Source organism: Cololabis saira, chromosome 9 (genome assembly GCF_033807715.1).
Source record: "Cololabis saira isolate AMF1-May2022 chromosome 9, fColSai1.1, whole genome shotgun sequence".
NCBI classification, from domain to species: domain Eukaryota; kingdom Metazoa; phylum Chordata; class Actinopteri; order Beloniformes; family Belonidae; genus Cololabis; species Cololabis saira.
Genome location: NC_084595.1, coordinates 25,518,478 through 25,545,039, shown reverse-complemented (window position 1 = coordinate 25,545,039; position 26,562 = coordinate 25,518,478). Strand labels below are relative to the sequence as shown.

Genomic DNA, 26,562 nt, shown 5'->3' with positions numbered 1-26,562 from the left:
GTTCTCCATGAATGACAAAGTAAACTCACCAAACATCAACACTTAATCGCAGCACTGCTGAATCAGACGCAGTTCGAGCCAGCCTAAGTCATACATGGTAAAGATGTCAGCAACTTTGACTCATCATTTCATCAGTAACAAGTTAATAGCTGCCATATTATGCTGCCTGGTCCCATTAGAATCATCTAACTCCCACTCGCCGTCTCCACTGCTCTCCCTCCTTCAATGAGACCACCTGACTTGTTTCAGCATCGAACCACATTTCCTCTTGAATGTATGGGGGACATTTATTTCAATATTTAAACCTAACTATATTCATTGTATTAACATATTTATCTGTATTTTTAATCACAAAACCATGAAAAAAAAACACCATACCAAAATCAGCTACGTCATTACATGCCCCACTTTCAGGACCATCACTGAGCCTCACTTCTGCAAACAACATGCAGCCAGGAAGTGTACTGTATAATTTGACAGTGCACAGCAGCAGAACAGCAGACATCCAACAGCCACAGGACTTGATAATGAGGTTTCTTTAGTGAGTTCTTTTTTCGATAATGACCTCTTAGTTCGCTGCACAAAGAGCAAGCTTCTTCACTTTCTAGTACCTTTAGATAATGAATCTCCAGATTCGATCTGTCTGTACACTCCCACTTCCCCCTATTTCACAAATAATTCAACTGCCTTATATAAGAGAACAGGTGACAATTTAAATGCTTGTAGCTAACCTGGTCAATACAGTAGCTGCCAGACTTCATAGGAACGAGGAACCTCACCATTTTGTCAAAATCATGTAACACAGGCCCATCCTTTTCTACTGGTCTGGATATAAATATTTTTTTCTTCTCTCTTTTCATAATCCTGATGCTGAAACATGATTTAACAGTCAAACTGGTGCTTCAAGAGGTCACCATTCACTATTGATCACCAAAAAAAAACTCAGTAAGACCTGGTAGTCAATAAATGGAAAACAAAGAAGTGAGTAACAAAGATTTTGTAAAATGCTGCTTGGTAAATTGCTATTTAAGGATGAATTGTTGCGTTTATTAATGTTACTAGGAGCAAAATACATCTGCCACCTTTGTCTGCTCTCGGTGCTATGATGGATAGGTAATCGCTCCAGGATGCCCCCCGCCTCATGCTCTATGACAGCTGAGGTGGGTTCCAGCCCCCGGACTCTAAATAGGATGAAGCAGGTGTGAAAAATGGTGGCGAAAAATACTGCAACTGTGCTTCAGTCTAACTTTTAAAGCAAAAGGAACTGCAACAAAAGATGAAATCAACCTTAAGAGACACCACACAGCTGTGCTTTGGTGAAGCATATCAATGCCAGCTTTAATATTACAGCTTTACCATATTTAGAAAAAGTAATGGGTTAAAAATAAAGAATAAACCAAACTTTGTGGTAAACAAACATGGGTAAAAAACTAAATATCAGTTAATTAATTAATCTAAAACTAAGCTAAAATGTCTATAACATACCACTCTTAGGTGAAAGCCCAGTATATGATAATTTAGACGCACCATATGAGGTTATGATAATGTATTTTTTTTCTTGCTAATTACTTAAACTACTAGGTTTTTTGCAGTTGGGATTGTTGGTTGAGATGTTGCATTCCTTTCACTATGATTAACTTTATTCAGCTCAGAGACTTCGTCAGAGACAGCTCAGAGACTTGTTTTAGCATTTCTGTGGCAGGAGCCAACAGCTTGGAACGATACAGTTCGGGTCTTCCACCTCAAAGATTTCTCTGTGACAGTAGACTTTCAATTCTGTTTCTCTGTGTTTTGTTTTCTGCCGTATTGAGAAGTAGATGCCTCACTCATCATTCCCACTTACTAGAATCCCATTTGTCAGACACTTAGGCGACTCTATCTTTTATCATAATCGCATGGTGGGTGGAGCAGAAGCGAAAGCCTGGTGTGAGGTTGCACTATAATCATGAAAAAGCAATTTTCCCACCACATAAATGCAATGTGACTCACAGCTTTGAAGTTTGAAGATTATCTACTTTATCATTCTGGCATGCAGAGTCACCCATAAGGGATTCCTCTTTTACTATCACAACTGGAAATGAGGCACTTGAGGGGAAAAAACAAAAAAAACACATCACAAAAGGCTTCCTGCAAGCATGGTCAGATTTACCCAGGGTAAATATAAGGTGGAATATAAGGAATATAAGGTGCAGCTGTCTTTCAGTTCCCTCTTCAGTAAATCCTTCACCTGCCAAAAGCAATGCAAACGCTCCCATATTGACATGCTGTACTGCCACAGTGGTTCAGATCATTGTTGACCAGACGATTATCCTCTTAAAGCCATCAGCATGCATGCACCAATGACAAGAATCAATAGCTCTTTATAGATCTATGAAAAAAAATGGATGAGAAGGATGAAACCCCTCTTAACTGAAAGGTGGCTCTTGTGGAATTGTTCAACCACCAAAAATGAATCCTTTGTAATCGTAAAGATATCATCACAAAAACAAGCAACAGGCATCGATCTGGTACACATCAACTCCACTGTGTACAGCAGAATGAATGATCAAAAATGACGGCTTGGAGACAGAACAAAGCAAAAACATACTCTTATACGGTATGTCAGAAACATCCATAAATACTGCACACACGATGCACCTTTCAAAGACAAGGTGCTAGTGAGCTACATTTGAAAATGCAATCTTATCTTAATTTAACTGTCAAGGATCCGAAGACTACAACATGTGTGAATGAAATGTGAGAAAGGATAAAGTCAGACTACCAAGTCTAAAATGAATGAGATGGAATCAAATAAACACTGGATACAATTTTAAACTATTTTTGAAACTTTGAAAACAATCTTTGGTCCATGCAGCTGAAAAACAGTTCTTTCATCTCCCCTTTTCAGGTCCCAACATCATCTTAGGTTTGAATGAAATAAGGAATACATTTATGTGACTTGTTTTGTCAACCAGTGTATTTATTAGCATCTATTTCCTATTGAAATGGTCTTTTCATGCTGTCAAGTGGCTTCGGTGCAATTATACACTTGGATGCAGGTATTCATCTTTTTCTCATGTAATAAGCACATTGATTTTTAGCAGATTAGCTCGGATTCTTCACAGCTTGCCTAGCTAAAGCTGCAGCTCACAACTAACTCTGCCCTGGTCTTGGCTTTTTGTGTTGCTTATACAGGAGGGAACTCAAATGTGTTGTGAATGTTAGATACATCTTGCAGCTCTGACAAATCCCAAACTGCAATGTGTCAGCATTACTCCCTTAAGGCTTACAGTGAACAGAATCTGGTTATTCATATTTTCATAACTTTGACTGATGTGTTAATGTCTCAAGACAGAAATGCTCAGTCACGGTGCGGACTAGCTTAATTGACACACAACATTAAATTGTCTGAGCAAGGGTTTTTTTTTTGTTTGTTTTTTTGTTTTCAAAAGCACACAGAAACACATGTGAGTTATGCACAACTCTGCATGATGGCCATCCGTCAAAAAAATGTTATAACCGAAGCTCAAACTATGCCCTTGGTAGTCAGAAGCAGTTGCGGCACAAAATTCACATTCCGGGACTCAGTTGTGTACTGAATGTGCATTTGCGCGTTCATCTGGCATCCTGAAGATACCATCATGTCGAAACAAGTTAGGGCTTCCCCAGAGATTTCCACTTTCTGATGTCAAAGATTGAGAAACAAATTAGCTTCTTCTGCCGTAAGACATGGTGGAAGCAAAGGTTTCCGTATACAGAGGTTGGACTATATGTTCAACATCTCAAATGAAATGTTATTCACACACCACTGAAATATTTGTCAGGTTAAAACTAACCTGAAAAAGTGTCGACTGCATATAATATTATTTTGCGTTAGGCTCTCAGAAATCATCCAACCATCCATCCATTTTCTATACCTGCTTTGTCCTTTGCAGGCTTACGGGGGTCTGCTGGAGCCGATCACAGCTCATCACAGGCGAGAGGCAAGGGTTACACCCTGGACAGGTCGCCAGTCTATCGCAGGGCCACATAAGTAAACACACAATCAGACACACTCACACCTATGGGCAATTTAGAATAATCAATTAACCTACCACACAAGAAAGAAATACATAAATAAATAATCTAACATTATTTAACTGAAATCTCTCTCATCCATTCTTTGACCCAAAGCTTCACTGTTTGATTAACTGAATTTAATCGGTGAATAAATAGAGGATATTCTTTCATGTCAAATAGCTATATGAAGTCTTACATCAAAAGGTATTTCCCTTTAATCATATCCTCATGAAAATACAAAATAACTACTCATGGGAGCCACAAGGCTTATTAGACCTTTATCTTATTCAACTCATGATATCATCAACAGAGTCTGAAATTAACTTTTTGACTCACTAGCCAAGTGGATTGGTGGGTAAAATAAAAAAATCCACCAGCTACATTACATTTTTATTGGCCAAAATAATAAATTGCCTTTTTGTATTCCATATACATTTATTTCCATACATTATATTGAGATAAAGTATTATGGTGAATATCAACTTAAAGAAGAGCCCTGAAAAAAAACATTGGCGCATACCCCACATTTAACACTCAAATCAAGCGTGTCGCCTGTCCTTTTTACATTAACTGACATTTGGTGGCGTGTCAAGCTGCCGCCACAAGAACTCGCCTCCGAGGGTACACTTAATAGCGGGTCAGATGTAATGTAAACAGAAATGGCGATGGGTGGCGGGTCGAGGATGGGATGTTTAGAGTCAAGAGGAGAATGTGCACGAGCTCCTTGTCCTCAGAGCCCTGGACATCATAAATTGGCTTATTACTGAACGGTAATCTACAACTGGCTACTTAAATGACAGACTGTGTCTTTGAAAGAAACACAACTAATCAATTAACAAAATGAAGAACCTCAGAAATAAGTATTTTTTCGTTCAACCAACATATTTCACTACGCAAATCCTGTTATTCAGCTTGGCTCCGCCACCCACTCCATCTCCTGCATCATTCAACTGTTATGATGTTGGTGAAGCCAGCGAGGGCGACCCAACAGCGGGTTGTCATGTTACATAGTACCACTCGATAACGCCTCCTAATTCGTCTCCCCTTCCCTGCAACTGGACTTCAGGCACTAGGGAAGCTATAACATGCCTTGCCTATTAAACTTGCAGGTATAATAGCGGGCTATAATCTAAACACTGTAGGGGCACCTCATTGTACATAATTCAACGCCAGCCTTAATGTCGTTATAATGTTTGGAACGTTGACATTGGCCCGGTTTCCCAGATCAGTTAAGTAGCTCTTAACAGCGAAAGACTTCTTTCACAGGCTCCTTAAAATGGTTTGAAAGAAGTCTTTCGCTGTTAAGAGCTACTTAACTGATCTGGGAAACCGGGCCATTGTTTGTTGTGCTGTCATGACATTTTGTTGTACGTTATTCGGTTGGTTTTGTGAGAACGTTTTGCCTGAATGATCGCCTGTTTTTTGGTAAAATAAACTTTCCTCTGTTCGAGTAATTTAACTCCATCCTCCATCCTTGTGAGTACTCCTCTACAAAAACCCTTATTACCCGGTAGTGTGGCAGATAACCTCAACGATCTACTGCCAAACAGAAATTTTACCCACAATTGGCGCTTGGTCGGGTGTTAGTTTCAAACCCTGGCTATCAATTTAGATTTCTTTTTTCATTGGATGATAGGAGCACTGCAAAAAACTTTGCCAATGCTTGTTTTAGTTGCTCATGTAATTTCATAGTTAAGTGATTTATCTTTTTTGCACTCTAGTTTAAGTTGGAAAAGGCTCAGGTAGCAGAAGAATGACAGCAGGACTTTATTTAATGTGAAGTGTTTTAAAGGCCGGATATGCAATATGAATCAAAATTTGATAGATAGATAGATAGATAGATAGATAGATAGATAGATAGATAGATAGATAGATAGATAGATAGATAGATAGATAGATAGATAGATAGATAGATAGATAGATAGATAGATAGATAGATAGATAGATAGATAGATAGATAGATCCTGTACAATCTCTAAATCATGACAGATAGATAGACCACAGCTTATGAAAATTAACAGTACACCCATTTTACTGTAAAAATATGTACAGTCCTACAATCAATGACAACATGAATTGCAATTCAATAGAAATAAGGCTGTTATCTATTAAGCTATGAGTCAGCTTGGTTTTGTTACGGATATGACATCCCAGACACCACAAATAGAACATTAGTAAACAAAATCCGTAAAAACCAGTAATTAGTTAGTAGTCAATTACACTATCTTTCATTTTAATGCCAGTTTACTAAATCTGACTAAAGTTTTCATTCAGATTTCATAGTCTTTCAGTGAAATCTACCACAAATTGAAAAATGGTCAATGAACTAAAAGTAAACGTTGGAGGCAGAATGTTGTAATGTTATTGACACATTTACTGTATGTGCACCACTCAAAATGTTATTTTGAGGCATTAAAAGAAGGTATAAGTAGAAAAATATGGGAAGTCAAACTAACAATGAGAATTCCAAAAAATGTGTTCTCTTTTTTATGGATTAAAAGTTCTAAAATGTGTTAAATGTCATCCATATTCCACTGGCGTGAATTACCAAGAGAACAAACTTCCTCTGAGTGTTAACACATGATGTCACTAATTACTTTCACAGGCATGCTGATAAGGGCATGTCATCCACAAACTTAAACACTATTAGTAAAGGTGATGCCTGAGAAACAGCCTCCATCTGCTGCACCCAGTAGATACACATAACAGCCATTTGTCATAAATAATGAAAAGGAAAGATTTTCCACAGAGAGAAAAAGACAGGCAGAGGAGCGGAAATCAGAAAAATGTGAAATTACAAAGCAAGCAAATGTCTACGACATTTAAGACCCCAAAAAGAAGAATCCCAGCTTGGCATTAATAATATTAATGGACTAAATAAAGCAGACACTTGAAAAGGTTTAACTCGCAGGAAAAATAAAATAAAATGAAGAACAGATAAGAGCAGAATGCAGAACAGAGGGATTTTCCTGTGTTTTTGTCACCACTGAAGATGAGCCTGGAAAGTCAAATGTTGCTGACATTACAGACACACAAGCCGCTCACCCTGCTGCCTAGTCAACACGAAACGAGTCAATGCCAAGCTGAGATCACGCTGACACAAGTCCCAGACACCGGACCAGTTCTGATCAGAGCGCTGCACTTCCACTGAGAACATGTTGACCCAGGCTTGTGTTTGCTGCATCAGCAGCTTTGAGTAGAAATGAACCGGGCCAAAAATACTGCAAATGGGCTCTTTTTAAAGACTGATGTCTCCCACATTAAAATGGTGAGTATAATAATTACAGAACATAATTTGTCCATCAAGAATTAAACGATGTGGAAAAAATGTTGTTTTATACTTTCAAAATGATTGTTCACTATTTTCCAAAATTATCCAAAATTATCAGTTTAAAGCGACACTACGTAACTTTTCCACCTTAATATCATATTTCCAGAGTCATTGTGATGGTACATCAACTTCCAACAGGTTTAATGAAACCTCTGTCATGGTCTGAGGGAGTCTGTATCGCCTTCACTGGCACTATGTAACTTTGAGGAGCATGGTAGGAACCCTGCCACACTAAAAAACTACAAATCGTTACGACTTTGACTGCTTTACGGCATACGTCACTTCCCCCTCCTTCCCGATTCGCAGTCGAGACGAAAATGGGCGGGGCGTGGAGCGCAGAACTCAGCAGAAGCTGGTAACCCGTTGCTGCTGCAGCAGCTCCACACAACAGACGTGGGGAAAAGATCCTAATGGTTTAACTTTTCAACGGTTTCCTGCTCGGAGGCAGAACCACGGAGGCCAAGTATCTGATATAACAGAGTAAAAGAGTGAAAGAGTCGTCGGCTCGCCTTGGATTGCGGCTGTAACGACCAAACACCGGCTTCCACACAGTAAAGCCTGAATTATGGTTCTGCGTTAAATCGACGCAGACCCACGGCGTAGGGTACGTGGCGACGCGCCGCGTACGGTGCGTGTCGCCGCGTACCCTACGCCGTAGGCTCTGCGTCGATTTAACGCAGAACCATAAACAGCCTTAAACCACAAACACTCACACAGACGGGTCGGATCAAAACACAGGTTTTATTCCCCACTTCGCCAGCTAAACGCAGTTGCTGGCCAGCTCTCTGCGGTGCAATTAACCCCAATCTTCAGATAAAACTAGTTTGTTGAGGAAAAACTATTAACTCTTATTTGTAGCTGCAGAGGAAAAAAATAATCTCACGAGGAAAACAAAAATATTGCTAATATAGCAGTCAAAAAAAAAGAAAAGAGAAGTAAGAGGGATACAAAACATGTACTGTATGTTGTACTATTATACAAATTTATTGAAACACATGGGTCTTCAGTAGGGATTAATTATTATTATAATTAATAATAATTAATAATCATTATTTTCTCCATATACCGCTCCCTGGCTTCCTTGTTTAAGGTATCCCGGTAAATTCCAGTTCCTTTCCAGCAGTTTAACATCTTTTTTTTTGCGCTCTGTCTGTTCACTTGGTGAAACAGAAAAGTGTCCCGTGTCCTCTCATCAAAACAAATGCAGCGACGGGACAGGAGTTTTCCGGCAGTACGCGCTGGTGCTCATGGGAAACGTAGTGTTCTTTCTGGTAAAACACTACCGCTTTTGTCCAAAAGATGCCGCCAAACTCAGAAAAGCTGAAAGTTACGTCGTGCTGCTTTAAACTGTAAGGTTCTGAAAGTTTTCTCATTAATTTTTCAAATCGTATATATTTTAGAATGTGTTTTGGTAAATTACTGGCATAGATCAAAACATTTTTGGTCAAGAAAACAAAACTTCTATTTGTACATACTGTCACGGTTTTTGTATTTAGGTTCCTGTTTTTTATTTTGAAAACCCATGTCCTTGTGTTTAAATTTTGTCTGGACTTCCCTTGTTCCCAATCTGCCCTGTTCATTTGCAACCATGTCTCATCAAGTCTTCCATAGCCCGCTGCTAATCCATACTGTTCTCCCCACCATGTTTCACGTCATGTTTTTGTCAAGTTTATGCTCTTATTTTGTTTTTGGAATCCTGCTCAGCAGCGATTTTTGTTCAAGCTTAATTGTAGCAGGGCGAGTGCTACGGGGGCCCGACCGACAGGACAGAGGACACAGGGTTTCAAGGAGGAATTGTTTTATTTCACCCAACACACGTGCAGTCTCCCTCAGCAGCTTCCTCCAGCAGCCGCCTCCCTCTGGAGTGCAGCTGCTCCTTATCAAGGCAAGCAGGGTGGAGAGGTTGATTGGACACACCTGTACCCAATCTCCTGAGTGGGTGCTCCTCCACCCTGCCACATTAATAAATCACGTTTTTCTGGGAACTCCTGCTGCCTCCATCTCCTGCATCTGGATCCTACTCATCTACATCCTGACACATACAATCCAAATGTGAAAACTAAATGCACAATTTCATTAAGCCATTGCATTTTTTTTAAGTATTTAAACGTTACATATTAATATCCTACAGTAGCATTACTTTATTTATTTATGAACTTTTTGGGGATAAGTTCACTCTGCTTTGATGCATGTATATCTTTCACAATAAAAGCCCTGGTAAAAACAGGAGAATTTTTTTCTCAAATTCAATTCAGACATAATTTCATTTTGACAAGGTGCAGGAATAATCATTTGTTTAGTATAATTTACCAACTTTAACATATTAACATATAGCATTAAGAAGAGGAACCGAATGTATCTAAGGGTGCTTTCACACCTGTCCCGTTTGGAGCAGTTGTTCCGGAACAGGGAGCGTTTCACCCTAAAGATCGGATCGTTTGGTACAGTATATGTGAACACAGCAATCACGCTCGGATGCGGCACAAAACTAGCGAGCCGAGATCACCTAGGAGAGGAGGTCTCGGCCCGATTCCATTCGAGCCCTGAAGCGGTTAATTTTTTTATTTGGAGTGAGAACATAATCGACACAGCAACCGACACAACTCCATTCATGTGTACAGTATGTGCGACGGCGGCGCAAGGAGAAGAGTCGGTGCAGCCTCCACCCCATTATCTCCGTGACGAGATGTTGTCACGGCACGGCACGGTGAAATTAAAAAATGTTCAATTCGGCCAGGGTATGCGCAAACGCCGCGGTAGGCTGCGTCTTGCCCGCAGAGCAGTCCGCTCTTGCGCCGGTCGCACATAAATGAATGGGAAAGCCGGCGGCGGTCTGCGCTTTGCGACCTCTCTGTGAAAGGGGCTTGTTGTTTATCCCGGGGTACGGAAGAGGAAACTCCTTCCGCGTTCAGTTCTGACCAATCAAAGAACAGCTGGTTCGCGGATGGCATTTGTTAACAGCTTTGAACCGCTACAGACGCTTGCCTTGTGAACTCTAAACCCCACAAACGAGAAACGAAACAACTGTATCGATTTAGCCCCTGAATCGGAACAAAACAAACGGGCCACAGGTGTGAAAGCACCCTTAGATACTGATTCATAACCCCATCAAATACGTTTGATCTAACTGTGAAGTTCAATCCCTCTTTACTTTCACTAACTGCAGTGATTCTTCAACCCACAAAATAGTGCTCAATGTGACTCGTTTTGCTGTATCTCTTCCCTATGTGGGGATCTGATCACAAGCAATTCCATTTATCAAATCTAAAATGTTTGCTTAGATGAGTAACCAGTGAAACATTCTGGCAATTTTCTCTCTGAGCTGCTCGACAATCAGCAGCAAACGTACAGCAGAGCACCTGTGTACCTAAACGACCCCCTTTTCAAGAGCAAGCATTTCCTTCTCACTGGGGGCCTCGTGTACAAAGAGTGCGTGGATTTCTTACCTACGCCAAAAAAAATTCTGGCGTTCAAAACTGTGCGTATGCCCAAATCCACGCATGTTTCTTTGAACATCACAATCAACGTGGAATTGAGCGCACCTGCAGTAGCACAACACTTCGCTCTGTCTCCTCCCTCAAGTAGATCAATTTGAATATGATAATGAGGATGAATATCCATTAAAAACCGCTCATCATAACAAGGAACTTGCAAAAACAAGTAAAACCCCTTAAAAGAAAAATCATCGGGCGTGAGCTGGAGACACTCCTGTCAGAAGTTGAGGCCTGGAAAATAATTTATTTGGGGTATTACTTCCGATTTGAGCTGTAAAAGACAACAGAGTAATGTGCTGTAGTTGTGTTGACCACATTGCATTATGGGTTATATTGTTCCTCTGCTTTGTGGTCCGTTCGGTGAAGAGTTGTGGGTTTATTATGTTCGTAAGGGTTTGTGAATGTTAATATTTATCGTTAGTGCATCATTACACTCTTACATGCTCCTCGTTCCGTTTTACTGCTACGTATATTACTAACAGATTAAGCCCAATGTACATGTGTATTGAGTCTTACACATTGTGGATGTCCGCGATCACCTCTTTCATAAGTATAACAATGTGAACAACATAAACTTATATTTAAAACATGAAGCATCACAATCTGATACTCCACCGCTGCAGAAATAAAGACAAGTTGTGCCAACGTGATTATCAAGGCGCAAACATGAGAAATAAAGTACAAAATCGCTGTAACTTGGAGTGTTGCATCCGCAGGAGGAGAGACCCGTCTTATTCCCGGCCTCCATCCCCGGAGAAACACTTTCTTTAGTCCTGCAGCACCTGCAGCCGACTTGAAAACCGACCAAAAACTAACCTCCCCAGAACATTTTGGGAACCATAAATTGTTAGCTGGGTGGGATATTTCAAGGATCTGGCTTTTTATCTCGAGTAGTCGTCCTATACGGTCGTCATGGAGACTGAGAGATATCTGACCTGTCAGCAACTGGTGAAGTGATCCAGAAGGGTCGTCTTGGTGACCTAAATCAGCTGATGATCCAGTCTTCATCCTGGACCAGCAGATCAGTGTGGTCCCTGAAGAAACGCTCCCTCCTGATCCTGCCATCAGAAGGTTCCTCTAACAGAGCCAAGGCTGCCATTGAGATGGACAGGTTCCATCATTGTGCTCCTGCCTTTTTATATGTTCATGTGGTTAATTGTGCAATTGTTGCAGCTCCACTCGTGTGTAACTTATCTGTTGATTTGGGGACTGTCATGTCCTTCACGTGTGGTAGTGAACTTATTGTTGATGTCACGTTTCCTCATATTTTGGATGTGTGCGTGAAGGACCGCAACTTTTCACGTTCAAGTCACTTTTGAACATCCGACCGTGAGCGTAGAAAGTGGCGTACGCACGTTTCTTGTGCGCCGCACTCTTTGTACATGAGGCCCCAGGTCTCAACAGCTGCCACGTTTCCTGCAGCCAAATGAGTGCAGGTAGTTGTTAAACTCTGCTAGGCTTTTTTACAAAGCATCCATCCATCCATCTCCTCCTGATTTTGGGTTATGATGACAGCAGTCATGCAGATTTCCTGACCCCCTCAGGCACATTTTCTAGTATACTAAACACCGGGTGAGAAATCCCACTGCGAGGCGTTGGAAAGCATCCAGATGACCAGATGCTCTGACCACCTGAACTGGCTTCTTTTAGTGCGGAGGAGCAGCGACTGCCTTACCATGTGAATGGCCAGGGGAACACAGTCCTCTGCTCTGGACAATGCTGAGACAAAAAAGCTCTAGTCCATACAAGAAGATAATGGAGTTTTGATACAGGACTGTCTCAGAAAATTTGAATATTGTGATTTTCTGTAATGCAATTACAAAAACAAAAATGTCATACATTCTGGATGACATGGATAAGAAAACTCAAATATCCTATCTCAAAAAATTCTGTGAATCTTAATCTTAAGATGTAAGCCATAATCAGCAATATTAAAATAATAAAAGGCTTGCAATATTTCAGTTGTATGACATTTTTGTTTTTTTTAATTGCATTACAGAAAATAAAGAACTTTATCACAATATTCTAATTTTCTGAGACAGTCCTGTATATTAAAACAGAATAAATGTACAGTTAGAATTAAGGGATCTTTTTCAATCATCTTAAATGTGTATCTCAATCTATTTATTGACATCTAATGTCTAACTGGCTTTAATATGGACTTGATTAATTATTGATATGTCAGTTGAATACATACAGCATGATGATAAAATATATGAAATTTACATGACAAATAAATGAACACCACAGAAATAAGACTTGGTATAAAACTGTATTGTAGACTCCACACTTGGTGGCAAAAACACTTTAGTCGCCACAAGCAAACAGTATGTATTATGCATGCACTGCACACTACTGTTTATGCATGGAGTGTAACCAGAAAAACTGATAAGGAATTCAGACATGAGTTGTCTCACCTCTTCCAGTCATCTCAGAGAAAATTTATATGGGATTTTGAGAAGTCAACAACATTTTTATGAGTTGCTCTTCTTCTTTCTTTTTGTTTTAAATTAAATGCTTCATAGCCATTAAGTGTTATTGAAAATTAATTAAATCTGTTCCTATTGCCAGAAGAAACCCTGCAACTCTTCAAACATGTGTCTGATGAGAGGACATTCCTCTTCGCCTGCTTCAAGCTATCTATTTCCACCTGATGTAATGTTTTTTTTTCTTTTCTCACATACTCTCTACTCCTATGATTTGTCTCAATTCCCCGAATTCACATCTCAGATCTCATCCTCTTCCATCTATTTCCTTCCCTACCCCCCTACACTAGCCATGTTTTTCTCTCATTCTGAGCACGTTCAGCACCAAAACCCTTTGCTATAGGAATTAAAGAAGCACACAAGGAGAAGCATGTTACCAATGTAACACTAATAGCTGGTTAAAACAAAAGCAAAGGAAGAAGTGTGTCTTCAACAACATCACTCAAGCAAACATTTTAAAACGTTATGTCTTTCAGATTTTTCTGACACTTTTGTTCTACAGTAGATCCCTGTTTCATCCATCCATATCCTCACCTCTCCCTCTTATTTACCCCCCTCCCTTCCCAGAGCCGACTGGTGTCATGTCACACTAGCAGCCAGCTCAGGTTCCAAAGTATTACAAACTGGACACGACACACCTACTGCACCTCCACCCTGTCATCCTCCACCACAAAAACAAACACACAAACACCTGCACCCAGCCTTATAATGTTTTCTCAAAAGCGATTCTCAACAAAAGTCAGGTTTATGGAAATTACGCATGAAAATCGCCATGCAAATTTGTGAACGTGCTGAAGTGATGGAAACATTTGGCTGAAACTGGAACACGTTAATCCACTCATTACCAATCAAATCATGAGGACGGATGTGCTCCTAGAATAAAAAAATGAATAAATTTAAATCCAATAAAAAAAACACCTGTGTAACCAATATGCCCATTGACCCCACTGTGTATATAAAAAGCATTAAAACAGAAATCAGAAGCCTATGAGACAAAGCAGAATGCAGTCAAAACAGCAGTGTGTATCATGTGCATGTGAATACCTACAGTAAGGCTTCGTCCCACAGCTGAGAGAGGCAGCGTTAACATCCAGACTCTGAACACGCTTCACTGTACAACCGCTGCTGCTGCTGCTGCTGGATTACTCTCCTGTATGAGAGAGGCACCCACACAAACACTGGCTCACTCCGTACCTCGCTCATGCACACAGCAAAGGCCAACCAGCTGTGAGATCCTTACATATCCCACACACACTCACAACTCTGCAGACTGCTCTCTCTCTCTCCCTCTCTTTCTCTCTCTTTCTCTCTCTCTCTTTCTCTCAACCCCTCTCTCTCTCTTGCTCTTTCACTCGCTCCAAGTCTCACTGTGAACTGGCTGATTTGATGTGATAGAATATTTTATTTAAAAGAGGAAAAGCAGTTAGTTGGAGCTCTGCCGATCGGTGCTGTCTATCTGCAGTAATCCACAGTTGCATATATTTAGCCACTGAACAGGTTTTTTTTTTTTTTTAGTATTTTCCAGATACTAGATATGATTAGGATTAAATATCAGCTTTACTGTATAATAAAACATAAAGAAACTGACAGAAACTGAAAGTATGAAAAATTGCCCAAACAATGTTGCTTTTGCTTAAGCAGCTGCTTGCCAGCAAGAGTTGCTAGAGTTTAATGTCTTGCTGAAGGACACATAAGCTGTAGCGGAGGCAGAGGGGGGGCAAGGGGGCGGGCGCCCCGGGGCCCACAAGCTCATAGGGCCAAATGATAGGGCCCCGTTTTGTGTGATACGTTCATATATAACCGCAAATAGTAGGCTATAATTCGATAAAATGTGCATTGTGCGGCCAGTGTAGGCTAATTTTTACTTTACAACTGTCCTGAACGCATCAGGGCTGTGAGCCAACGCTGATTGGCTGTAAAGGCTGATTTATGGTTCCGCGTTAAATCGATGCAGAGCCTACGCCGTACGTGCGCATCGCCGCGTACCTTACGCCGTATCTTTGCGTTGGTGTAACGCAGAACCATAAATCAGCCTTAACAGTTACAGCCAATTTGCCGAATCTGCAAATTTGCTGAAATGAAGGAGATGAGCGCTAAACTTTAAAAGAGGACTAAGCATGTACAAAGTTTTATGGAAGAGTCAACTGCCATTGGTGAGTGAGTGTAACCTTCATAAATAATGTCTTTATCAGAATTTTGTGGTAGCTTTGACCGCCTGCCTATTTGTGTTGTTGTGAACTAGACCGCCGAGTCTATTCTCTGTTATAGAGCTCAGAAATGATGTTATAGACCGCTGTGTCTATATCTATCTAAATAGATTGTGTAATTTTAGACCAGTTATGTTTTTTTTGTATTTAAGCTGTATCAAAGATGGAACTGAGTCAGTCCGTGACTATCTGAGTTTTCAGAGCCGTGCGATTGACAGCTGTGTGTGTGTGTGTGTGTGTGTGTGTGTGTGTGTGTGTGTGTGTGTGTGTGTGTGTGTGTGTGTGTGTGTGTGTGTGTGTGTGTGTGTGTGTGTGTGTGTGTGTTCTTCTGAACAAGTTTGTGACTTTACTCTGCTTTCTGCAACATAGGCCTATAGGCCTGCTTGGCTCAATAAAAGTGAGAATAAATGTTGTTTGATGGGTAGGATGAGTGGTTGTTGAACGTTAAAATGACTATCATAAGGGCCCATGGAGAATGCTCCACCCCCTCTGTACTGAGACCCACGCTCCGCCAGTGCACATAAGTTTGTGTCAATGAGAAGGTAGCACTTGGTCAATGATTTAATACAGTATGTTGGCAGTTAAGGGGAATATAGCTGCCAACATATTTACTTATTATCTTTGAATACCTTCTTTACTCATTTCTCCACCGCACAAATCACATAAACTTGGTTTCCCTAACACACACATAAACAGTCTTTTCCTCAGAGAAGACGGTGATCATGTAAAAAAAATTGCACTTGACAGACATTTATTCTCTTTTTCTAGTCATTAATGCAGCTATAAACTGGACAACAACTCTCTCACGACACCAAAATGCAATCCACCGGAAAAAGGAAGGGGTCATTTATTTATCTTTTGAAGATTGTTATTTCCTACAACTAATCTATGACTGCAAACAATGACTTAATTAACTAACTGCTATAAATAACTGACTGCTGATATCCTCACAACTCAGAGGAATATCTTTGTACGGTACATGAAAGCTGACACAGGAAAAACTTGTAGAGGAAGGTGGAAAATAGTTTTAAAGCAGATTATATGTAACCTTTTATTTAAAAATAAAAATAAAAAAATCCTAAAATCTTGTCACCTCCTCATAAAAACATGAAGTAGATCTTTAAAGGAGGTTTTAGGTAGATGTGTCAGGAGGTTTTTTGCTTATTTAACAACTTATAAGTACAGCAGGACTGCAACTTAATATCTTAGTCACATTCTTATAATTCACAGTTAAACACGAGCCAACATCAACCGAAGATGAGACTAATTCAGAAAGAGCAAATGAAAACACCTGTTGAGACGTGATGAACTCAACACCCATACAGAAATTACTACTGGATGAAGTCTTGTCATGATTGTTTTGTTGTTGTTTTCCTTGTTTTTGTGTTTGTTTTCCTGTCCTATTTACACATTTCTGCTTTCTTTAATTCATTTTCATTTTGTAAAATATTTGCTGTGGATTGCAATTTAGCTACACCAAGTGGCCTGCGGTGGTGGTGAGATAGTTAGCACTGTTTCTAGGTGAACTTTCAATGTTCTCTCAGCGATTGTGTGGGTAATTACCACAATTTGAAAATATACACATTAGATAAATAAGTGATTGCATGTAGATGTGAGCTTGCCTGGTTGTGTCTCTGTGTGACCCTGTATTGTTCTGCTGACCTGACTAGTGTGTACAACTGCTAAAACAAATGTTCAGAAGTCCTTGCAAACTTGAACAAGATAAAATGGAGAGCTGAATGAATAGCTGTGTGCAGCCCTTTTGAATATTTTAATAATAATCTTTCTTGGCTGTATAGAAAACACGTTTTGGGAGCTGGGGGACCTTTAAACAATTTGAGAAAGAAGCTCAGAGTTAGTTATAAAAAGCTTATTTTTGTGAAGTTCATGGGCAGTTTGTTTACCTGGCCTGAAGAACATTCATTTAAAACAATAATATACTTTAGATTCCAACAGTGGATGGACAAAGGTGCTTTATGAGAGGTCACAGAAATCCATCTCAGTCCCCTGGGTACAGGAAGGCTGAATCCAGGGATAGACCAAGGACTTATCATCTTCTATATCCTAACCTTAACTTTTAGACATAACCTTAACCAATTTATGTCCAACCCTAATCTTAACTTGATCTCAATTCGCACCTTTACTTCAACCCTAATCGGGACCCCACAAACATTCTGCTTCATTAGGGCTGAGCGTTGGTCCCTGTTAGTATAACTACAAGATCAACTATAATATCCAAATTAATTCTGAGGTCACAAAAACGAGAAACCCATCATGTATGGATCATGCCACATAACAGACGCATAACAACACAGTCACGCATGAGAGGAAAAATCAATGTTGTTCTGTTGCAAAAAAGATTTAATTAACTTTGTAAACTGTTTTTATTAGAAACCTATTAACAGCTTCTCTTTGAAAAGATTATCATTTGCCAAAGGAAAAACAAGTTTGTGTGTGTGGCTAGTGGATAAAAAAACAGACTGAATTTAAGGTAATATTTAATGAAAGTAATTTACATCCATTCACACATTTGGCAGACATTTTTTTCTTCATTGATTTCTGTGGCAGGGTGCAGGATTGGGGCGTGGTCTGCAGGGGAGAGAGGGACCAGCGCACAGGTGACGCAGTTTGGAACAGCTGATTGTGCACAGGTGTGTCTAATCAATCTCTCTACCTGCCTGTGTACTTCAGTAGTGTGCGGGCCCTGGAGACAGAGGGTGGGAAACGGAGCCGCCGGAGAGTCTGACACGACGGCTGCTGTGTGTGTGTTTGTGCATACATATCGGACGAACAGTGACCAATAAAGTCCACCATGTCTCTACCAACCCACGTGTCCTCATTCCTGTCCTGTTACCCCGGTAGCACGAGTTGGCTACAACTTCCAAGCGAGGGCATTCAGTTATCAGTACATTAGGAATCATTAGCATACAGTAATTACAAGATTGGGTAAAGACATTATCACGGGAGATTAATCATGCAGGCTTTTAAAGCAGGAAATTATGAAGAACTTTTTAAATACCGCCCTTTTTCTATTTGATCTGTTCTATAAAAGTTACTAGATAATATTGTATCGGCACAGTTCATCAACAATCTTGAAGCAAATCAACACCTTCATCCTTCATCCAAAACAACAGAACTGAACAGTTAATGAAAAAAATCATCTTTTTTTCACAACAAAATGGAAATACCCCAAGGTTCAATATTTGGTCCGCTGTTATCCAGTCTTTAAATAAATGGCTTGCCCTTAGGTTGCCTAGCAGCCAGTTGCCAGCTATATGCAGATGATTCAGTTGTAGACATCTATGGCGCTAAGCGAGGCGGCTGAGGTACTAATGAGATGCCTAGATGACTGCAGTATCCTCTTGTACTTAATTAAAAAGCAAAACTAAAAAAAAAATAGTTTCTAGGTATTTCTTGATCAGAAAAAAAGTGTGTTCTCAGCAAGAGCCAATAGTCCACGAAAGCACGTGTGATCCTGAGGGAAACAAAAAAGGGAAAAAAAAAAAAAAGTCCACCACAACCCAAATGACACAAATCTTTTAATAAGGTGAAGCGTTAAGGAGCTGCAATAAAATAGTAAGAAAATTTATTCAGTTTCAATGACTGGAAAGTAATCCAGACAGCAGTGAGGAAGAAGAAAATTTAGATGGTAGAGATAAAAAACACTACAAATGAAAACATTTGAGAGCAACACTCAGAATCTACAATAGAAAAATTAGGGACAGATATGAGCAGCAGGAGGGCCAAAATTGATGCACAAAGGTGAGCAATGGGAATGTAAAACTAATAGCCATCCATCCATCCATTATCTATACCCGCTTTATTCTTTGCAGGGTCACGGGGGTCTGCTGGAGCCTATCCCAGCTAATTTCAGGCGAGAGGCAGGGGTTACACCCTGGACAGGTCGCCAGTCCTAATAGCCTGATTGTACAATTAAAAGAAAGAAAATGCAATTTGGGAGTATAGGGCAATAGGGAGTAAATTAATGTTTCACATCTTTCTGATCCCTTTGCATTTTGGAAGCAGGGTAACTGCCAAGCCAGACAGAGCTGCTCCCTCAGCAGCAGGGAGGTGCCACTCAGTTTCCTTCCCCCGACAGTTCTGCAGAGTCACATAAAAACTCCAACAAAGCACAGTGAGAGTGTGTTCCTTTGAGGAGAGAGTGTATGCTTTAACTTATATTACTAAAGAGTCAAGATGGCAAGACACAATAGCCGTTTCTTTTTATGTGTGCTGTTGTATTAGCCTTGCTCAGTGTGTCAATCAGTAAGCCTTAACACTTCCAGATTTCTAACCAACAGAATCTGCCTATATTGTCACAGAGTGTGACAGAGAAACAGCTGAGGGTTTAACAGAGGTCTCATAAGAAAGAATAAAAGTCTAAAACTACAACCAAAGAATTTCTACTGTCACAATGCAATGGCCTAATCTCAAAATGCCTACTTTTCAGAGGCAATTCAAAGAGTAAGAAAAATAACAAAACAATATAAGCCTGCACTTGTATGTTTTTATATTTTCATGTAAATATAGTGCATCTTCATGTACATTTTGTGAACATATACATAATGAGGTTCTAATGTTCTTGCTCATGTAAATATAATTATTTGCTGACACTGGTCTTGACCTACAAATCCTTACAGACAATTATGTTCCCTTAGGAAATATGTAAGGTTTATTCAGGTCTCCTCACCCTCATGCACAAAAAAATTATGTACAATCCAGAAATGCTACAAGCAAATAGACTAATGATTTATATTCATCCTTCTTTGAATCTTCCATGGCTGCTATGTCTGCACCACTGAACCCTGGAGTGTGCACCATCTGTCTGCTCACCACTCACCACACATCACAGAGCAAACACAAACCTCCACAGAATAACATCCGTTAAGCAAAAGCATATGCACACAAATACGCACACACATACTCACTAAACATTTCAGATGTTAACTCTGCATGACGTAACTGATAGTAGAGCTGTCTAAAGCTTCCCAAAGCATCTGCAAATCTCTTCACGAGCCCTGCAGTGTTACCAACACAGAAAATGGGGAAAAAAATACAGGCTCCGTCGCTGGCAGTTACCCCGTGTCAGACGAGCAGACAGATGGACAGGGAGGTGAAAAGAGAGAGACAGGCAGGGAGAGCTGACGACAAGATATAAAAATAGATTTTACGTGCACCATGGCTTCTCGCAAACTTTTGACATTTCCTCAAGAATTCAAATCAATAATCAATTAAACAAATGTCCAGCAGGTACTGATGTTAGGTTCCACATACAATTTAAAAAGGATCAATTAACTGCTATCACAACAGGAGCTTACCACGAGATTTGTGGTACAAGTTGGAACAACTCACGCGCGGGGCTTCAGGGGGGACTGTACTCCCCCGGCCTTTTCTTTTTTTTTTGTGGCACCACTTGGTTCTTATTAGGTATAAAGCATTGTATAACATTTTGTGCTGAGATTTTCACACTCACAGTTAACATTAAAACCAAAATTACAAGTATAATCTCCAAATGTATTTTGGGTCAAATCATTCGTTATCAACAGCCGTCTATCAACGTCATACGTTATCATCGATTACTTGTCAAGTGGTCAAAGTGGAGCCATAAAACGCAAAGAAAAAGAAAAAAGGGAGTAGGAAATAGCCAAATTGCCCAAACTAGACGCATATTTTGTTCACCCTAATCCTCCTCCTGTGACTGTGGTCCCGACGTTGTTAGCAGCGATTCATCCCCGGGCCCCCGGGCGAGTTTGCGGAGCGCAAGGCTCGCCGAGTACCTTCAAGTAGTGGTGAGTAGGCCACAATACTTCAAATTGAATTTGAACTTTTTTGTGAATTTATGGGCCGCCGTGCCAATGTTACTACACTACTGTCATTAGTTGAAGTGGATGTGAGATGGTGATTTCAGATTGATCTGGTGGCTATCCGTGGTGCTGAACTCCTACAATGTCTGAAATGTATTCGTTTTATTAGGCTGTTTTTGTTGTTCTTGTGGTTTGTTGGACTTTGTCATTTTATATCATTATATGAAGTGGGTTTCCGTTATCTGTGGTGCTGATAAATACAATCAAATGCGAGTCATAGGGGCGGACATTAAATTATATCTTACCCTGCTGCAAGTAAACATAATTATTCCGAAAAATTTTATTATTTAAAAAAATTTGAGAATTATCTTTCACAATCTCTAATAAGCTCTAATGTTCTGCTCTTACATCTGGTAATGGTTGAAAGTCCCGTTGTTGGGCATGTGTAGGCTATGACAATGAGACAGGTATTTAGCTGCAAAGGGCCCTGCTCTGATATGTTCCGCTAATGGAACAACTTCTACATTAGTGTCATCAATTCTTTTTTGCCAACTCCCTTCTCATCTTCATGACTAAAAACAATAACATTTAACAACTTTGTTGGCCCCAATTTTTTATCAAGATATGAGTGCTTGTATTTTGTATATCGGAGTCTTTGACCCCTTTGCATGTTCACCAGTGGTATAAATATTTACCTAATCATAGGACTTGATTGAATTTCTCATTTTAGGGTCAAATATTATTCAAAATTGGTTCTTATTTCAAAACAATGATTCAGTATAAAACGTGCTAACTTCAGTATATATTTATTCCCTAAAAACAAAGGCGTCACCATGATGTTTCCATTAAAATGTCCTCAGTCCGAAAAGATGAATAACAAGTCAACTTTGCTAAACAGAAAAGAAAGGTCAACAGAACAAGGACATGAAGAAAGGAAAAAAATGTTCACAACTAAATTAAATTAAAGTTAAAAGGGGCGTAGAGAAACAGACAAGAGCCCAAAGCCAGAACAGTAGAGCCATAAAGGGAGGCAGGGATGTACAAAGGCCAGTGAAGCTGACTTAGAGCAGAGTAACGCCAATGGCAGCCAACAGTGGAGGCTACAACACACTGGGAACCAGGCCAGACACAACACACTCCCTCCAGGGAGAATCTCTGCGTTCCCTGGATCTATACATGGATTCATGACCTCTGCATACTTTTGTCCCTGTCTTTGTCTAGCTTTCTCCCTCCTCCTCAATCAGTCCTTGATATTGCTTAGTTTAGCATGTGCTTAGTTTCTGTTTCTGTTAAGATTGCCTATGAAGAGTCTCAACATCCCCAATGTGGAAAAAAAACAACGTAAAGTTATTGGTCAATGGTGTTTTTGTCCTCGATGGAAAACACAAGATCTGAAATTGAGATAATTGGTTAAACTGAATTAAAGTGTTCTAAATATACTTGTTATTCAATATACACATACCATGGATAATTGTTCAATATACTGTGCAAAGGTCTCAAACGTAGGTGACTGTTTTCATAAATAGCAGTATAAATAGCAGAGGTCTGGCTCTAAACCATCTCAGACTGCCATTTTTTCTGTACATCTTTAATCTAAAATGTTTCCCATTTTGGGATTAACAAATTTAGTATTAACCATTGACATATATGCAGAAGGGAAAAAAAAGACAATGGGACCCTGTTACACTGGCATATTTGTTTATATGGAGTAAAGAGATCCAATGAATCCATAGGATCATTTCACCGGATGAAAAAAAATGCACAAAATCAAGTCAACATCTGAAATTACAAGTGCCAGTTTTAACCATATCTTTATAACTCAAACTGATTTCAAACTGACAACTAAATCAGACGTTAAATTGGATAATTTCAGGGCTGGTGGTTTTCTTTGCTTTCTACTCCACTCAAGGGTTATGGTGACAGCAAAACATGAAAAGATGCACATAAAATGAAAGATTGTTAGAGTGAGAAAGTAAATTAAAGGTTCATCTGTAGCTACTCAGGAAATTCAATAGTTATCTTTGTTTCCAAGCATCAAATAATACAACTCAGAGGTACTCACGCTGTTATCCGTCTTCACTTTGCCAAATCAAATTTGATTTAAGCTCGGCACTGAGACTGTGGGTAGCTGGGTAAATAGGTCAGCAGACAAAATTCCTTTTTGAATTAATACTATATTGTGATTTAGCCTGATGGGCAAGGAAGAATGTTACCAATAACTCAGAAAGAAAGAAAGAAGTTTTTGTCTCTCTCTCTCTTTTGATCTATTTTGTGCATTCAGAAGACAAAACTGATATTTCTCTTGATGAGAAAGAACTTATATGAATGCACATACAGCAGCAAATGCTGTTTCCCTTGCATTAAAAGAGCAGAAAATACAGAGTGATACAGTTCAGTAACACCCACACACAAACAGAATCACATGCTGCATGATCCTAGAGGGTTGACACCCTGCCAACACCCTAGCGACACCCTAGCCAAAAGACCCATGACTTTGCACGAAAGGTCATTAAACAAAAGACCATTGAGCCGAGCGGATGGTTTCTAATGAGTCACTGAAATCATATCATAAATCTGATTGAAAACAGCATAATTCACTAGCAGACACAAAGTTCTTTAAAGTGTGTTGAAGATGAAAAAGAACCGAACTCATCACGCCTTGACTTCTGTATTTTGCGGAAGTTAATTATTTAATTAATTCACTTGAAAGTATTATCTGCACACAGTGCAATATAATGGTTAAATGTAGCATGAGATAAATTGTGCAATCCATTGTGATATAAAACTCACCCTTAATTAGTGCAAACACTCCAGCGTCTCTCACAGAAGTACAGCTCATATGACAGCAAATGACTGCAGACGATCTGTGTATGTCTCCCTCAACACGAGTGCCATGTGTATTTTTGTATTTTCAATTGCGCCTGCTGTCTCAGCCAGTGTGTCCACAGCAGATGTGCACACAAATGTGAGCGAGAATGCTTCCCTAAGTGATTCAGAGGACGACAGAGAGCACACCAGGAGCACACACATTTGCAGCATTGCAATTTGAGGTCATAAAACTTCCCACCCACCATAATAAACAAGTGCACAGCCTTGAACACAATAAATCCACAAGGTGTGCTGTATGCCTCAGAATCAGCAAAATAATGAAGTGAGCTGAAAAGCAATGTTGTGGAGTGACAGGCCTTTTTATAGAGCCTATGGCCTGTGGTCATAACCATAACTTTAAAATGGCAGCCACCTGTTGGCACTACAGACTTCAGCACAGAGCAGATCTCCTGACTGGGATATGGAAACAAATCTGCCTGGCACGCCATATCACATTCGGGCAAAAGGTCAACTATCGCAAACATTCTTTAATTCATTAAAAATGTAAATATTCAGTCATAATGAAAACAAAAGTTACATGCTACATTTGTTCTCAATTAGTAACTCTATTTGCAATGCTCAAAGTCTATTATTTTTTCAAGAAAATAGTGTTTAAGACAAAATTGGAAAGAAAAACATATTTTTAGTTTTCATCGAATTTTTGACAACAATGAATGCTACTGAATACTCTGGATAGCATTCAGTACAGTGATGAGGTGAAATTCAGGGTCAAAACATGAAAAAGCACATGGAATTCCAAACTTAAGCCATCACAACTTAGCACTCCAATTATGTCCTGAGAGTCCCCGTTGAAATGTTAGCTATGGTGGTAATGCTGCTGGCTAATAAACAACAATTTAAAAGAATACAAGTCATAAGAGAAGAAAACAAGCGAACAATCAAATCATAATTACTGTGAAAAGTTATCAGCCGGAACAAGATACTGTAGCATATTTGCAGAAAATTGAGCTTTGGCTTTGATCCATTTGGGATCCCAAATCTGCAGCGTCAGTCCCACCTCCTACATCCACTATCCACGCATCACTTTTTCATATCTTGTTTGGGGTGGGAGTGCTTACATCCAAGAAGTTCAAGAGTTACAAATCTCAATGTCCTCCAGTTGCAGGACTTGTGAACCTTCAATCCATCACGACCTTTTTGAAGTTCAACAAATATATGTGGGCTCAAACATGTCTTCATTTATGTATACATTTAGCATCTGTCATCAACATTCAGTGTTTTACTTGACTGCTTAAATGGATAAATAAATAAAAGATATTGGAGCAAAGATCATGAGATCAGAAGTACAGGCAACAATATTTATCTTCTTTTAATTCATTTTATTTTATTTATTATTATTTATTATTAAATGTATTAAAATAAACCTTTTCACTGGTCTCTTTTTTGTTGTGTTTTGTTATGTCTTTATATCTTTGTCTTATCTTACTATATTTTGCATGATGTCAAAGAAAAAAAGTAAGCTGGACATTATATTATTCGAAGGTTTTGACAAACGGGAAAGAAAAGACCATCAGAGAAAAGAAAGCCATTTTGTTTCTGTAACTGTTATGTGACCAGCTATATCAGTTCTTCACACAGCAGCGTCATCCTGACGTAAAGAGGTCACGAAACAGAATCAATCAAACATGACGGCAACCGAATAACAATGAAAGCCTTATTAAAAATAAACAAATATGGAAATAACTTTGGAATCCTTATACTGTATGTTATGATTTGGGATTCTTAACTGTATTCAGTTGCCTGGCAACGAAGTTCTGCTGACATTGTCAAGCTCTGTAAATTTCATATGTGCACAAAAAAAAAAACTGAAATCAAGAGAGTGAACTGATACACAGCATTTATAAGAAATATACACTTCTTTGCTATGGTAAGTCAGTTTTTTGGTAAATGACTTTGCAAAGGTTTCTGATATGTTAATGCTTATGTGAAGAGAGTAGTGTGTACTAAAGTGGTGTGAAACTGAATAATGCACGTGAGCTGACCTGTTTTCAAAATATTTGTTAATGAATTGTTATTGTGGTCAAATTAAAATGGGTCTTCTTTATGTACTCTTAGAAAAACAAACTTTGACCTTAATTTAATGTATTTTAATATATATATATATATATATATATATATATATATATATATATATATATATATATATATATATATATATATATATATATATATAGGATGTGTGAATAGTTTGCTGTAAGGGCTTCACATGGCTTGGAATTAAGTTTAAATACTACTGGGATTTTTCAGGTTCGTGTGAAATAAAAAAGGAAACCTTACAGTCAGACGGTATTTTTATTTTTATGTCTTTTCCTC

General features: G+C 39.3%; 1 protein-coding gene across 6 annotated transcripts in view; it reads right to left on the bottom strand.

Annotated features, from left to right (window-relative positions):
• The window catches only part of LOC133450384 (multiple C2 and transmembrane domain-containing protein 1-like), a 147,218-nt gene that overhangs the window by 106,013 nt on the left and 14,643 nt on the right, over positions 1–26,562 (bottom strand). Inside the window, exon 1 of one of the 6 annotated variants that reach the window (XM_061728957.1) lies at positions 14,398–14,532. The exons of the other annotated variants lie outside the window; for them this stretch is intronic. Coding sequence (XP_061584941.1) covers positions 14,398–14,439 — 42 coding nt within the window. The 5' untranslated portion in view covers positions 14,440–14,532. Of the gene's footprint in view, positions 1–14,397; positions 14,533–26,562 lie in introns of those variants that run through there. 6 annotated transcript variants of the gene reach the window in all.